General features: G+C 41.7%; 1 protein-coding gene across 5 annotated transcripts in view; it reads left to right on the plus strand.

Annotated features, from left to right (window-relative positions):
* Positions 1 to 15,981, plus strand: part of TPST1 (tyrosylprotein sulfotransferase 1) — a 30,952-nt gene that overhangs the window by 4,098 nt on the left and 10,873 nt on the right. For all 5 annotated transcript variants that reach the window (XR_004255283.1, XR_004255281.1, XR_004255282.1 and 2 more), the window contains exon 2: positions 13,101 to 14,050. Coding sequence is in view for 1 of the 5 variants with exons in the window: in XM_032216605.1 (XP_032072496.1) it covers positions 13,206 to 14,050 (845 nt within the window). In the remaining 4 variants the exon portion in view is untranslated. The remainder of the gene's footprint in view (positions 1 to 13,100; positions 14,051 to 15,981) is intronic.

A 15,981-nucleotide genomic window follows, 5' to 3' on the forward strand; every position in this document is an offset into this window, starting at 1 on the left:
TGGGCTTTGTGCAGGTCCCATTACCACTGAAAAAGATTGCCACTTCCACACGCATAAATAGAATATTTGTTTTTATTTATAATAAAAGCAAGATTTGCAGTATACAGGTAGTTCTTGATTTACAACCATAGTTGGGACCAGAACTTCCATTGCTAAGCGATGTAGCTGCTAAATGAGTCACATTTGGTTTTACAATCTTTTTTGCCATGGTCATTAAGCAAATCTGGCTGCCTCTCATGACTTTGCTTGTTGGAAGCCCCTGGAGAAGGTTGCAAATGGCCGCAGTTGTCTTAAACACATTCCAGTTACTAAACGCCTAGATTTTGATCCTGTGATCTGAGGGTCATTGCAACGGTTGTAAGCGCTAGGTGTTTTGTTCTTATTACACATTACTCTGTGTGTAGCTCGACATGCAGCTAAACTCTGCTATCCTTTAATAAGCTAGACTCTAAATGTAAATATTGATACTTTATTAAAGAACAGGCTAGGGTGAAACAGCGATGCCATGTATAGGATAGATTTGGTTTTCAGAACATGTGGAAAATTAAGCTGGATTCTTCTAGATGTTTCTGTTACCTCAGAACATTACAAAATGGAGTCTGGCTTCTCAGGATGTCCCTTTTCCCCCCCAGAATGAGGGATAATAGGAATATGGGTGCCCTATAGGGTCAAACTTCATCAAACTAGTTTCCCAACAGTGAAAGATTGTGTTTGGCTACCAGATGGAGCTCAACACACATTAAAGAACAACAGCAATAAAAATACGAACTATATCCTCGAGGCATGACACAGGGACTGGTTATAAGTCACTTTTTTCAGTGCCATAGTAATTTTAAATGTTGTTAAATGTAAGTTGAGGACTCCCTGTAATACAGCTTGCTTTTCTTTGGCCCCCTTTGGTATATGATCTGGCCTTACATTATGTGTTTTTCACCATGGCTCCCTTGAAATATCTTAGGGTCCCCAGATATGGGCAAGATTATATAATCTTCATGTCTTTTTAGGAGCATCCCAGAAACTATTGGCCGGCAACAACGAGGACACCAAAAAATATAGAGTGACCCGAACTGAAGTGGCATAATCTCTGGTTTCATGTTTCCCCCTGGCCTTCATTTGTGGCTCTTGAACCATGCCCATTCCCAAGCTAACGCTATCACACCCAAACCAAAAATATGATGAGTTGGGATGAACCATATTAACCTGTCCTGTTGCGGAGAGGCCCCTAGGCCACTGGAAGGTCTTCAGGGTCTGCTAAGATTGAACTGTAAAATGAAGGGTGCCCCACAGCTGAGAAAGGTTGCTTGTCTATGATCTTTCCCATCTTCTCTGGATTGAGGCCATGCCCTTCTGCCCCTGACCTATAGCTGTCTTTTAGAAAATGGATGGTGTGGATAAATAAACCCCTATTCCTATCTTGTAGGGGTGGCTATTAGACTGATTCCCTTCCATGGATCAAAAGCACGAAGAAACCTCTGGGTTATGAGACAGTATATTGAAATATCAGGTTCTGAGAATAAAGCAAGGCTACTATCTTAATGCTGTTCTCTGGGCCTCCTGGAGCACTCCCAACTGGCTGCTCTTAAAAGCACAATATTTGCTTGGGATTCCTTAGTCTTGATTGGGCAAAGTAGCAGCGTTGATATTTGCTTTCAAATCACCAAAAATCTTTGCAGAAAGAGTTAAAAATACAGTAGCTGAGGTTGACTGATCCGAGGGATCCATTCCCCAAGGTGGGCTGAGGAAGTTTTCCTGCTGCCTCTGCTTTGCCAGAGTGGCAAGTTCAAGCCTGCTTTTCCATCTACTGTTTCTCTGCAAATGACTTTTCAAGTTTAATGTCAAACCTCCGACTTAGCTCTGTGGGGCAGTTTTGTTCCCTGGGGCTTGAATGGCTCCTGTGACCAGGATGGCTTGTACTCTTGTGGTAGTACAGGAAGTTTAGAGCATTCTGTGCCATGGAGATTTAATTTGATTGATTATCTGTTTTGCTATCAAGCATGTTTCTACTTTGGGAAAGAGGTGTGTGATAAGATACAACCACTGCCTACTGACATCTCAAAAGAGGCTGACAACTCAAAACAATTTACCTGCACTCTTCCCTCCCACCCCTAATAAATAGAAGCCATAATTAATCTCTCCAGCTGGCTTAAAAATCACCTTCTCCCAGGTTGTATTTTTTCAACAACTGATATTGAATACGGATTGTGCCTGAATGGGTATTTCTTGACTCCTGCAGCACAGAGCCGAGGTGGCGCAGTGGTTAAATGCAGCACTGCAGTCTACTTCAGCTGACTGCAGATCTGCAGTTCAGCTGTTCAAATCTCACTGGCTCAGGGTTGACTCAGCCTTCCATCCTTCCGAGGTAGGTAAAATGAGGACCCGGATTGTTGTTGGGGGCAATATGCTGACTCTGTAAACCGCTTAGAGAGGGCTGAAAGCCCTATGAAGCGGTATATAAGTCTAACTACTATTGCTACTACTATTGCTATTGCTAATCAGGACATTGGGCTGTTCTGCTTTTAGGAGTAGCCAGCCAGATGCTTCTGTTGGCTGGAATGCAGAATGGGGGACAACAGCCTCGAGCCGTTAACATGCTGCTTCTGAGCAGGGATGCTTTCTTTAAAAAGCTATAGTTGCCAATTAAATATCTATCAGCAGCTTTCAAGTGCAAAGTACATTCTTGAGTGAAATTAAGCTAGATCCAACAATTCGCTACACCTTCCAGTGTTCTCCCTGTTCAGTGTGCTTCCACCTTGCTAGCTTTTAGATATGTGAACATCAACTCCTAAAATTCTCCAGCCAGCCTGGCATGGGGAATTGAAGTCCACGCATCTGAAATTGAAAATTGAAAAATACTGTCTCAGATTATTGCAAAAGGCTACATCATTCCACCATTACTTTGTGATAGTTGGTGACTAGATAACATTTAATTCTTAGCTAAGGATAAATGTCTTCATTTTTGTGATTTTCTCTAGGGCTTTTTACAACAGCCATCTATAAAATGGTAATCCTCCCTTATCTTCCCCAGGTCAATATTCTCTAAATGATTAGACCCTCTTCCATTTATGTGTGGTGTCTTATTTGGTTTATTTTGTTTCTTGATTGACACATTTCTGGTAACTGTTTATTGTATCATAGAATTTGTTGGTCTACATTCCATTAAATGTAATTTCAAAGTGAGGAATTAAAACATGCTAGTGGGGTGATCCAAGAAATGAGACAGTTCATCCCCTTGTGGTGCCTTTAATGCTTTAGCCCTTCATCTTCTAACAGTGAAGATCTGTGCATCATCTTAAAGGGCCCTCATGTTGGAATTTGGGGTTGTCTTTTTTTCAGCTGCAAGATGGAATTGAAAATGTGAGTCCGATGTCCCTCTGATTGCATTCCCCCTTCCCCTTTGCAAACATTAAGAGGACATTAATTTTGACAGCCAGTGATGAATACTTCTTTGAATTAAATTACAGCCCTGATGACTTCAAGGATGTGTTCAGCTCTAGAGGAAATACTTTAGGGATTCCTAGCATGCTGGAGATGACCAGGCTGAGTTCGAGGGAGGGAGGGAGGGAGTCAAATGCATCATCAGTCAGGAGTCCTTTTCGTGCCCACAAGAGATCTAACTCCAGCTCACCTTGAGTTCCTTCTACTCTTATCTCCCGCTAATTTCAGATTCTTGTAAAGAGCTCAAGTTTACAATAAATCTTTGTACCCCTTTGAACTCTGTCCTGATTTTTCTGGTGCTTGACAGCTAGGTCCCCTCCTTGAAGTTAGTGATAGTTTGATTGATTATGTGCCATTATTTTTGACTCCTAGTGACTACATAGATAGATTTTTCTCCAGGATGATTTAGATCTGTCTTGTTCTTTTAGGTCGCCATTGTAACAAAGTCTCTCCACCTTGCTTCAAGCCCTCCTCTTCTCATTCTTTCCATTTTTTCTAACATCAGACGTTTTTCCATGTCTGAAATAGAATAATAATAGCCTGGCCATTTATGTCATGAGTGAGAACTCTGGATTGATTTGTTCAATGATCTATTGGCTTGTTTTCTTACTTGTATTTCAGCAGTCTTTTCCAATACCAAAGTTAAAAAAGAATAGGTACTACTGTTTTTTTCTTGGCATGTTGTGAAATAGGAAGATTTTTATGTTTATTAATGGTTATTTGGATGTTGTTTTTATTTTGTTTTTTTGCAAAATTTAGGAACTGTTTAGAACTTTGTCTGGGATTGAGCAACATATACATTTCATAAATAAATAAAATAAAAATAACAGATATATGCATCTTTGCTGGCTTAGGGGCAAACAAACAAAACCACATCCTTTCCTGGAAAGCTCCTAACTCAGCTTTTGCCGCACCCTGCGTTTTGGCCTTCCTGATGGTGGAGTTACTGAGCCTCCCATGGAGGCAGCTCAAAATTCTGTTATTGGCTTTTCCCTTGGGAGGTTAGAGCCCCAACTCTACTCTTCAGAGGGAAAATCTGACTGAATTTATGGTTTCCTGGACACCATCCCAGAACATTGGATTGTAACCTATGTGTAACTGGAGAAGGTTGCTTCTAAATGGAAGATAAAAAGACTTTTAGTTTGTTTTGGGGAGCAATGATACATCTGTTGGTTTAGAACCAGTTATTAATCATGTGTTATATCTAGGCTTCTCAGAGACTTGTAAACTGCATCAAAGGCAAAATGCATCCTCTAGGCCACGAGTTTCAAAACTTGTGGCATCATGTTGCTGCAACGTGATGTTTTGCGATGTTTTTCCCATTTATGGAGCTGGGGTGGATGTGGCCTGCGCATGACACATCTGGCTTGCGAGCCACCAGTTTGACACTGCTCTAGGCCTTATTTCCAATTATGTGTAAGGAGAGTGATCAAATGTGATTTGGGGACACATTTCAATCTAGTAAAGTGGTAAAGAACAAGGAATAAAGATTTGTTCATACCCATTTCAGTTGTATCTTTCCACAGTTAGTAACATTATTCATAGAACATAAAAGAAGTTAGACATAGGAGGCTAAAGAAATTAAACAACTGAGAATCAGCTACCCCCAGAGGTCCGGCCCTTGCCCACTCTCATGGCCTTCAGGAAGGCTGTTAAAACCTGGCTGTTCCGGCAGGCCTGGGGCTGTTGACCTTATTGAAAGGTCCAGCCCCGACTAGAACGCATGCGTGTTGCGAATTTTAAGTTATTTTTTTATTTTTATTTTTTCCTTTTTCTTTTTTCTTTCTCTTTGTAAGCCGCCCAGAGTCCTGCGGGATTGGGCGGCCTATAAATTCAATCAATCAATCAATCAATCAATCAATCAATCAATCATAAATAAATAAATAAATAAATAAATAAATAAATAAAAAGTACAGATAGTCCCATGCCCTCCATTACAATCCTCCATGCCTTTCTATCCTTGCAAAATCCTTTTGGTTTCTCCCATATCCATCTACTGCTCTGTACATTGCTTCTTGTTCTTTAAACGTATTGCCTCTCTCTTTTTGCCAATTTTGCAATTCCAGTTAATCTCAACTGGTCTTTCCTTTCCCGCTTTTCCTATATTTGTTTTGCAGTTGTAGACTAATTCATTCACTGTGTGTGTGATGAAACCACCTCAACGTCAAATTTAATTCAAATCAAATCACCTCAGATACACAAATTTATGAAGTGTTCTTTTTCATACTCTTGTATTCAGTTCACATTCATCCATCCCACATTCATTTTTATTGCTGCCTCTTCTTGTTTTGCACAACATACTTCTTGAGTCCCCCGTTTCCATTACATTCAATTTACTTTTTTGTTTCTCCTAGAACAGCAGTTTCCAACCTTTTGGGCACCAGGGACTGGTTCCATGGAGAGAGGTATTTCTGTGGACCAGAGGGGATTTGGTTTCACATGCTGCCTGCATCCCGTGGATGGGACTTCGTTTGTTTGCACGGCCCAGTTTCTGGCATGCCATGGCCCAGTGTTGGTTTATGACCAGAGGTTGGGAACCCCTATCCCAGCAATGTCGAACCTTTTTTTAACTCACGTGCCATAAGGGGGGGAGCGCAGGGGGGGAGGTCATGTGCAGGCATGCTGCACCCATAATGCAACACATGACCCCCCAGTGTGCATGCGCACATGAGAGGCGCTCCCCGTGACTGCCCAGTGCGCATGCGTGCATGAGAGGCGCTCCCTCCGAAGGACTAAAAACAACGTAGGGTCGTTTTTAGTTCTCTGGAGGATTCAGGGAAGCCTTCTGAAGGTCCCTGAAGCCACTGGAGGGCTTAAACCGACCCTACGAGCAAACCGGAAGTCCGTTCCCATACTTTCGATTTGCCCATAGGGCCGATTTTTTGTACTCAGGAGGCTTCAGGGAAGCTCCTGAAGCCTCCTGGGGGGGGGGGGCAGGGGAGGCTCTTTTTGTCCTCCCCAGGTTCCTATAAAGCCTCTGGAGCCTGGAGAGGGCGAAAAATGGCTTTTAAAAATGCTGAACTCAACTGGCCAGCGCGCGCATGCCATAGGTTTGCCATCCCGGCCCTATCCTAAAGAACCTACCTAGTGAACCCATATAATAAAGTGTATAAGATACATTTTGTTTCTTTTGACAATTCTCAAAAGAGTATGTGCTGCCTCTCATTTTGGTACATCTAAACATTTCCCCATCTAGTTTCCACCTTTAGTAAACATTTTGGGAAGATACACAAATTCATCCACGTGCTGTAGTTGTTATCATTTACTTGCAATTATCTCTCACCCCCCAAAAAATTTCCTGTGGTAAATGCAGCAATTTTAATCTGATACCATAATTTTCAGATCCATTTTCAACTCATTGCATCGTACAATTAGATAGCATTAGCTGCAAATAATTCAGTTTCATCCAACAAAGGGATATCACACATACCAAAGGACCTGTACAGGTAGTCCTCGACTTACAACCTCAATTGAGCCCAAAATTTCTGTTGCTAAGCAAGACATTTGTTAAGTGAATTTTACCCATTTTATGATCTTTCTTGCCACAGTTGTTAAGTGAATCACTGCAGTAGTTACGTTAGTGACTTCATTAAGTGAATTTGGCTTTCTCATTAATTTTGCTTGCCAGAAGGTCACAAAAAGTGATCACATGGCCCTGCAACCATCATAAATATGAACTTGTTGTTGAGCATCTGAATTTTGATCACCTGACAATGGGGATGCTGCAGTGGTCATAATTGTGAAAAACAGTCATAAGTCACTTTTTTCAGATCTGTTGTAGCTTTGAATTTCTAAATGAAGTGTTGTAAGTCAAGGCCTACCTGTACATCCACAAATCCTGTTCTGCCTCGAACATTGTAGGCTTGCTTGGGGCATGCAGTTAACTCCACACTTAGGAATCTCATTCAGATCAAGTTTATTATCAGGCATTCTTAATAGCAAAACTTACAGTTCAATGTTAAGATACTTCTGACTTTCCATAATCTGTCCCATCATGTGGTATAAAAAGATGATGATTTCATTCCCATGCTGAGCAGAGATACAAACACTACTACTCTGGTTCACAAAGGTATTTAAACTGACCGGCTATAATCTCTGCACACAGGCAGAATGCCCCAGTGGCCAATCAGAAACACAGATGTGATCACATGTCATGGAACTACATTTCCCATAAGGCAGCCTCTGCCTACATTTCCCAGGAGGTAGTTTCTTAAAGGAGGCAGCTCTTAATTCCTACACTAGCTATATATTGCTGGGGGAGCACACTCCCTGCCTGGAATTATAAATTCCACTATCAGTGAACTTTAACTAAAGGCAAACAAAGGCATGGCATAAAACAATGCAAACCTGACTATCTAATTAACTAAGATAAACAAAGGCATAACGTCAAACATGCAAACTTAACTAACTAATTAACTGAGTTACACAAAGGCATTGCATCAAACAGTGCAAACAATGAGGTAAATACAAAGCATGCAAAGCTTGAGGTTCAATCTTTTAGTTTGGTGTTCCATAGCAGCAGTACCAGATTGATGATTGGTCTGGTGTAGAGCTTCTTGGCGAAAGTTTGCTGGTCGTGACATGACTCTAGCGCCATTGCAACCATGCACAAGTCCCATAGACCATGAGTTCCAATACATGTAGGGAATGAAGTTCCCTGCTGGTGCTGGCCAGTCAACTGTCTTCTGGATCAGCAAAGGGGTTAGGACAGTTGGGTTTTCAGGACCCGAAGATTCTGGAATCAAAGGCCGAGCGTTAATGATAGCTGCCACCTCTGCCATGAGGGTGGTGAGGACGATCACTGCTACACCAAACACAAGAGCTCTCCGTCTGGAGAAGCGTTTGAAGCAAGTTGATTCTCGGGAATGGTTGAGAGATAGTTGTGGTGCTAGTTTCGCCTTTTCCATGATGAAGCCAATGTGAATGTCGTTCTCCCCGCCGTAGACCCTGATGTATCCTATGGCTGCTATTGCCTTCATTGCAGCAACAGGCTAGGTGGGAATGTATGTGCACTGCACAGGAACACTTTGGAGACAACTCGGGGAGGCACGCCACATCTCCCATTCTTGCTTCTGTTGGTTGTGCTTTTTGACACTGGACCACATGAAGCATAGGTAGTTTCGATGGTCTTCTCTGACAAGGAATGAGTAGAACATCTGCTGGATATCGGCCATGATGGCTATGGCTTCCTTTTTGAAGTGAATGAGCATGCCCAGCAGACCATTGGTGAGGTCAGGTCCTGTGAGAAGGATCTCACAGGAGATCAGAGAGAGGCCTCGGAATTGCGCACTGGCATCGAAGACTACTCAAATCTGCCCTGGCTTTTGTGGGTGATGCACTCCAAAAGATGGCAGGTACTAGCATTCCTCATCGTTTCTCAGGGCTGGGGCAAATTCTGCGTGTCCGTTCTGGACCATCTTGTCCATGAACTCCACTAAATGAGCTTTCATTGCAGGCTTCTTGTTCATGAGTCAGACTGAAGAGGCGAGAGAAAGCTTACTCATGGTTGTTTGGAAGCCGTTGCCTGGGTATGCGAAAGGGTAGTAGAGCCATCCAATTCTTGGTAGTCTCCTGTTGAAGTTCCTTGTCCATGAGCCACAGAAATTCTTTGTCCTTTATCGACAAGGCCAAATCATTGTCTTCTTTGCTCCTAAAACTGGTTTGATTGCTGAATTCGTGAAGTGTTCGTGACACGGTCTCGAGTGCGATGCTCTTCCATTACTGAGAGTGGATGTTACGAAGACATTTGCCTGGGTTGGGACCTGCGGCTAGTCGACACAAACCATCCCAAAAATGCCCCTTCCAAGTTGTGTCTTGAGGGCAAATGGGGACCCCCTTGGGCCTTTGACTACTTCTTGGGGAGCGAAACCACCATCTTTTTACTGTTCTGCCTCGAACGTTGTAGGCTTGCTTGGGGCATGCATTTAACTCCACGCTTAGGAATCTTATTCAGATCAAGTTTATTATCAGGCATTCTTAATAGCAAAACTTACAGTTCAGTGTTAAGATACTTCTGACTTTCCATAATCTGCCCCATCACATGGTGTAAAAAGGTGATGATTTCACTCCCATGCTGAGCGGAGATACAAACACTACTACTCTGTTTCACAAAGGCATTTAAACTGACCGGCTATAATCTCTGCACGCAGGCAGAATGCTCCAGTGGCCTATGAGAAACACAGATGTGATCACATGTTATGGAACTAGATTTCCCATAAGAAGCCTCTGCCTACATTTCCCAGGAGGTAGTTTCTTAAAGGAGGCAGCTCTTAATTCCTACACTAGTTATATACTGCTGGGGCAGCATAACTCCAATCAACGCATCTCTCATTATTCCCAATATTTTCTTATATATTTATCCATAAATACGTTAAACCATAAAGAGCACTTCACACATTCTTAACTTTCTCCTTCTCTGTATTGAATCGTTTGCTAAGTGTTCCATTCATTCTTATACATGCTGAATCCCAGTGTATAAATAATCATAGCAGCTGACCTTTGATTCTAAAACATTCCATAATTCAAGCATAGGCTGTTTATTATACAGCTTTATAGATAGTAAAAGTAGAGTAGAAGTAGCAAAAAAGTAAAGAGACTTTAAAATTACGTTCATACATTTCTTAATGCAGAAGAGGTCTGTATTTCTTCAGTGTTGTACACTGTCATTTTTGTACCCTTTGGTCAGAAATTGCCTGACACTTTCTCACACTGAACAAATGAATCTGAGGTTTTTGTATTTATACTTATGACAGTTTCCTTTGACAGAGCAACAATAACAACTGTCTTCTAATCCAAAACCAGAGATGAACTTTACAAACTCATTAAATAAGTTATATAGCTGCTCTGTTAGCAAACCACATCCATATTCTAATGTTTTTCTTGTTAGTTCATTTATATCTACAACTTCAGCAGTTTGAATATTTCTGACGATTTCTTTTATCATTTTTTTATTTGTACACCAGTGACGTGCAGTCAGGGGAGGCAGGAGAGGCACAGCCTCACCACTGTCAGTCATGAAAAGGAAAAAAAATGTAAACAGGAAAAGGCGAGTACTGAGGTTAGGCTAGCTAGCTGCTGCCACACAGTGAATGACTGCCTGCTTAAAAAAGCCTCTAAAAAGCACCCTCTACTATGAGGCAGGAGAACTGCATGCCTCATCTGGTCTGACTTTTTAGGTGCTCGAACAGAGTAAAGTGAGGATTAAAAGCCTAAAAAATCCCGAGGTAGTTGAGGCACGCAGTTCTCCTGCCTCACAGTAGAGGGCACATTTTTTAGAGGCGTCAACTCTGTCATTCTGTTTAAAGCTGCTGTGTCGTGCTCACTCTTCCCCCTCTCTTTCTGTGTTTCTGATGCCCCCCACCCCACGCTCCCTCTTTTCCTTCAAATTTCCTTCTTTTCTTTTTTCTTTAATAAATGCAATGCTCAGGCATTCTCTCCTCTCCCATGACACCCCAATGACTAAAGCACTTTCTTTCGCCCATCTGAGCTCACGGCAGAGCTCAGGTGGGTTGCTGTGAGCTCAGGTGGGCGAAAGAAAGCGCTTTAGTCAATGGGGTGTCAGGGGAGAGGACTGCCTCACCAGCCATAAACCTCACCGCACGTCACTGTTGTACACTAACATTTGCAATATATATTTTACTACCCCTCTTTGACAATTATACCACATTGCTCTTGAAAATATTCATTGCACTAATATTCCTCCTTCAGATTTATCAAAAATAATTTCATTATTTTTAATTGTTATCCCTGCTTGATGTTTCTTGTTTAGCCCATCTCACCCTCTTCTAACATAAATTTTGTTTTCATGCAAATTGCTCTGCATTTTTTCTGTTGTTTCCATGTTTGCTTGATCAGGTTTTTTAAAAAAATTGGAAATCTTAAAGATATGTGGACATCAGCTCTCAGAATTCTCCAGCCAGTTAAAGTCTACACATCTCAAAGTTGCTAAATTTGAAAACACTGTATTAGCTGAGCATACAGATTTGTACCTCCACTCCTTAGTATGTCTTTGATCAGTAAAAATCTTGCACATAATGCTTTTTAGTGAAACAGAAGAAGTATAGAGAAGTTTCCAGCCTTAGTTGCACATTGCCATGTACAGCACCCTCTGCTAGTAGCAAAAATAGTAATGTCAGTTTCGGCTGGTGGACTACAAGTGCAATTAAATCTCAGTTTTACTCCAAGCATGTCCACGTCATCCTCTTTAAGCAGATAAGAACACTAATTTAGAGAATAATTTGCAAATCACTGTATTGTTGCCTGATATATTAATGTCCTGAAACACACACAGATTAGGTGGATGCACTAAACCATCTCCATAGAGTCAACTGCGGAGAATTTTAGGGTGATACTTAATAACATGCTAAATTTTGTTGGTGTTAAGCTTGACTATGTTTGTTGTGGTTGATTCTGTTGTATGTACCCATATTATTTAGTTAAATTGTGGTTCTGCATATATTGAATTGGATCATGTATTGATCTAAACCAGCATTCTCCGCTCTTACAGTTCTGGCTACCAGAATGTAAAAAACTTGTGGCTTTCTTGTCTTGAGAATAGATGAAATTCTCCTTTCTAGAATCCTTAGCCAGCATGGCCTAATTGTGATGATGAGGATTATGGCTCTATGAACTTTGTTGTGGTATAGGTTCCTTGACCTCATTTTAAACCACATGCTGTGCCCTTGAGCTGTGACCATCTCTTATTGTCCAGGACTTCCTGAAAATAATTTACTGTGGTACCTCTGTATTTCTCATTAATTGTTCCAGGAGGCACGATGAGTACTAAAAACGATGAGTGCCAAATGAACCACGTGACTTACTACATGACCTTTTGTTTTGGACGGGAAGAACTTCTTGTTTGTCTCTTTCCCTATGTCAGTGACCTTCCCAGCATGGCTGACTTCCTGTCCACCCTCTGCAGCGACCTTCCCTACATGGCCAATTTCCCGTTTGTGGTCCGTGGCTGTTCCCCTTTTCCTGTCACAGTGCATCAAGACCAAACAAACAATGAGTACCGTGAAACATTGTTATGTCAAAATGTGTTGTACCAAATTTGACAACTTTTGAAGCAGTCGAGTACCGAGATACCACTGTATTTGTTTAGTTTTTATCTTTATATTCTGACTTTCCAACAAGCTCAAGATAATATGTAAATGTTTCCTCTACATCCCCCCCCACCTTTCATTTTTGTTCTCACAACAACTCCATGAGTGGTTTGGGTCTTTTCACGGCTTTGTGGGGTGATGATAGTGGTGAATCTGGGTCTTCCCAATTTAATTCCAAAGGTGCTTTTCCAAAAGGCAAACTGGGCTTTCTTTGTTTTTCGTTGAAGGCATTTTGCTTCTTATCCCAAAAACTGAAGACGTTTCTTGGATGAGAAGCAAAATGTCTTCAACGAAAAACAAAGAAAGTCCATTTGCATTTTGGAAAAACACTTTGGGACAACCATGACATGGATGACTGAAAATTTCCATAGACATTCAAAATTACAATCCTGTGTGTTGTAACTACTGGATCCCATCAACTCTTGATCATTGATGATTGCGAGTGTTATTATTTTAATAGCTGGAATGTTGCTTGGGAGGAGAGAAGTTCTTTGCATTTAATCACAGTACTCTGATTTATTTTGTTTCCTTTTGTTTCCTTTATTTGTTCCTCTTTTCCAGCAAGTCTTGATCTCTTGGGATCACATTCTCCATGGCATGAAACACAGGCAGTGACTTGGGCTGGCCAGCCACCTCTAACTGCATGAAGTGGCTTCTCTACAAAAGATGGTAGGGAAACTCAAGAAGAACCTCTTGGTGGTCTGCCTGGTGATTAGTTCAGTGACTGTCTTCTACTTGGGGCAACATGCTATGGAATGCCATCACCAAGTAGAGGAGCGAAGCCAACTGTCCCGACTGGAGCCAGCCAAAGCAACCCTAAGAACCAGCCACAGCATGAAGGAAAATGCCACGCTGGCTTATAACAAAGACATGCCTTTAATATTTATTGGGGGAGTACCCCGGAGTGGTACAACCTTGATGCGGGCGATGCTAGATGCTCACCCGGACATCCGCTGTGGAGAAGAGACACGGGTCATCCCTCGAATTTTGGCCATCAAGCAGATGTGGGCCCGATCAAGCAAAGAGAAAATGCGGCTCAATGAAGCGGGTGTCACTGACGAGGTGTTGGACTCAGCCATGCAGGCCTTCCTCTTGGAAATTATCGTGAAGCATGGAGAGCCAGCGCCTTACCTGTGCAACAAGGACCCCTTTGCCCTCAAGTCTTTAACTTACCTGGCCAGGATTTTCCCCAATGCCAAGTTTATTTTAATGGTCAGAGATGGCCGAGCCTCCGTTCATTCCATGATCTCCAGGAAGGTCACCATTGCTGGCTTTGATCTGAGTAGCTACAGGGATTGCCTGACCAAATGGAACCGTGCCATTGAGATCATGTACAACCAGTGCTTGGAGGCTGGCCTTGACCGTTGCATGATGATGTATTATGAGCAGCTGGTCTTGCACCCCGAGCAGTGGCTCAGGACGCTCCTCAAGTTCCTCCACATCCCATGGAATCCTGCAGTTTTGCATCACGAAGAAATGATTGGGAAAGCTGGGGGAGTGTCCCTATCAAAGTGAGTCTGCTTCTTCCTGAGTGGGTTTTTTTTTTTAAAGTCCTGAGTTGGACATAGTTTGTCCAGCTGTTTGTTTCCTCTAAAATACTCAAAAAGGGCTGAGATATTTTTTTTATGGTCAGGGTTACAGATAACAATAACAAAAATGCATCCTGAAAAATTCAGAGAAATAGAAATATTTCCCTGCCGCAGCCACCACCCCCTCCCCGAAATTATGGTCATTACCACACATTTCTGAAATTAGGAAAAATTCTCATGTACAGATGCCAGGAATTTACCCTTCATGTCAGAAAGCCTCGAGGATAGGGATGTGGGACGGAACATTTTTCTGTTGTTACATTTTCCACTGCAGAAAAATTCCCTGTTTCTAAAATGGCATTATTTTAAAACTATATGCAAATTAGGCAAAAGGGTACCCATTAGTCCAACCACCTTCACAGGGTTGGTGTGTATGTGTGGGTGGGGGTGTGGGGAGAGGAATGGAGGAAAGACTGCTCTTGAAAGAAAGAAATGGTTGTTCTTATGGAATTGACTCCTTTGAGACTTGGGCTTAGCCGTTTGAAAATTACCTACTGTTCTCATGCCCCAGCGGAAGCTAAATAGAAGAATAAAACAAGGGCAGTAATTCATGCATAGATGTAGCAGAGATGTAGATGAAGCTCGGGCTTTTCCTCATTTCACTGCATGTATTCCTTATGATCAACAATGACTACCCTGTAGCATGCAGGTTGGGAGTGACCGGCTTCAAGACTATGAATATTTATTGTTGGTAAGATAAAGCAGCAGAATCATTTTTTCACCAGTCGGATCAAGATTGAAGGACAAGCAAGCCTCCTTTTACTTTCTGATTTTCATCTGCAGTCTTAAAACAGAATATGAAATGCTGGTGCGGTGCAGAAAGAGAGAGAGGACACTTTGATTTCTTTGTAGTTACTTGTCTTAAGCAGTGCAAATATACAGCAGACTAGAACAAAAGAAAACAGGAGAGATATCCTGATAGTTAAGTACCAAAGTAGTAGATCTCAAATGTTGTTTCTCCTCTTCACAATGCTGTTTTTTAAAAGGAGATGGGGAGTAGTTTTAAACATTCACATCAACAGTTTTACTTATAGAAAACAATAGCAGCTATGTCAATCACAGGGAAAACAAAATCCCTTTTATTGTGCAAACTAAAATTTTACAAAATCATTTCAAATTTGAAGCACGAAAACGTGCAGGAATTTTGTGAAATTTGAGTTAATCTAACAGAGAAATTGCTCTGTGGGGTTTTTTCCCCCTACCTAATGAATACTTGGCAGCTCACAGTAAAGACAAAAGAAAACATAAAATAATTAAAATCCTTTAAAAAATATCCTTAAAATCATTACGGTTTAATCCATAATTCTGGACCAAACAGGAGTATCTTGATTGTTTTCTTAGAGAGGTGGAAAAAGTTGGCCCCATTGGCAAAAATTGATCCTGGTGGTTTACTGCTGGTTTAGATGCTAACTGTAAATACTCCTTATGGCATTGAAGCCACTGATCAGCCCCAACTTACATGCCACAGTGTGGTACTGGCGAAAAGAAAATAACAGCTGGTCATAAGGAATGTATATACTTGACCAAAATGGCAGGGGGAATTCCTGCTGCATCTCTATATGAGTGACTACAGTGATAATATTTGTGTGTGTTTTGCACAACAGCAGAGAATTAGGCCACCAGGCGCAACCAACCATGGTCTCCGGGAGGCCTAAGGGCTACAGAAAGACTGTCCAGGGGCAGCCTGCAGCTCTAGGCCTGCAGATTTCTTAATTGAGTCTAATTGGATCATTCATTCCGACATGCAGGAAAATTGTAGCGCTGTGTATTTGGTTACTTTGTGTTGATCACGTTCTTCTTGGTAGGGGTAATTCTTCAATGTCATCAGCTCTATTTGGATAATTCAATTATTC

This window comes from Thamnophis elegans, chromosome 4 (assembly GCF_009769535.1).
Source record: "Thamnophis elegans isolate rThaEle1 chromosome 4, rThaEle1.pri, whole genome shotgun sequence".
NCBI classification, from domain to species: domain Eukaryota; kingdom Metazoa; phylum Chordata; class Lepidosauria; order Squamata; family Colubridae; genus Thamnophis; species Thamnophis elegans.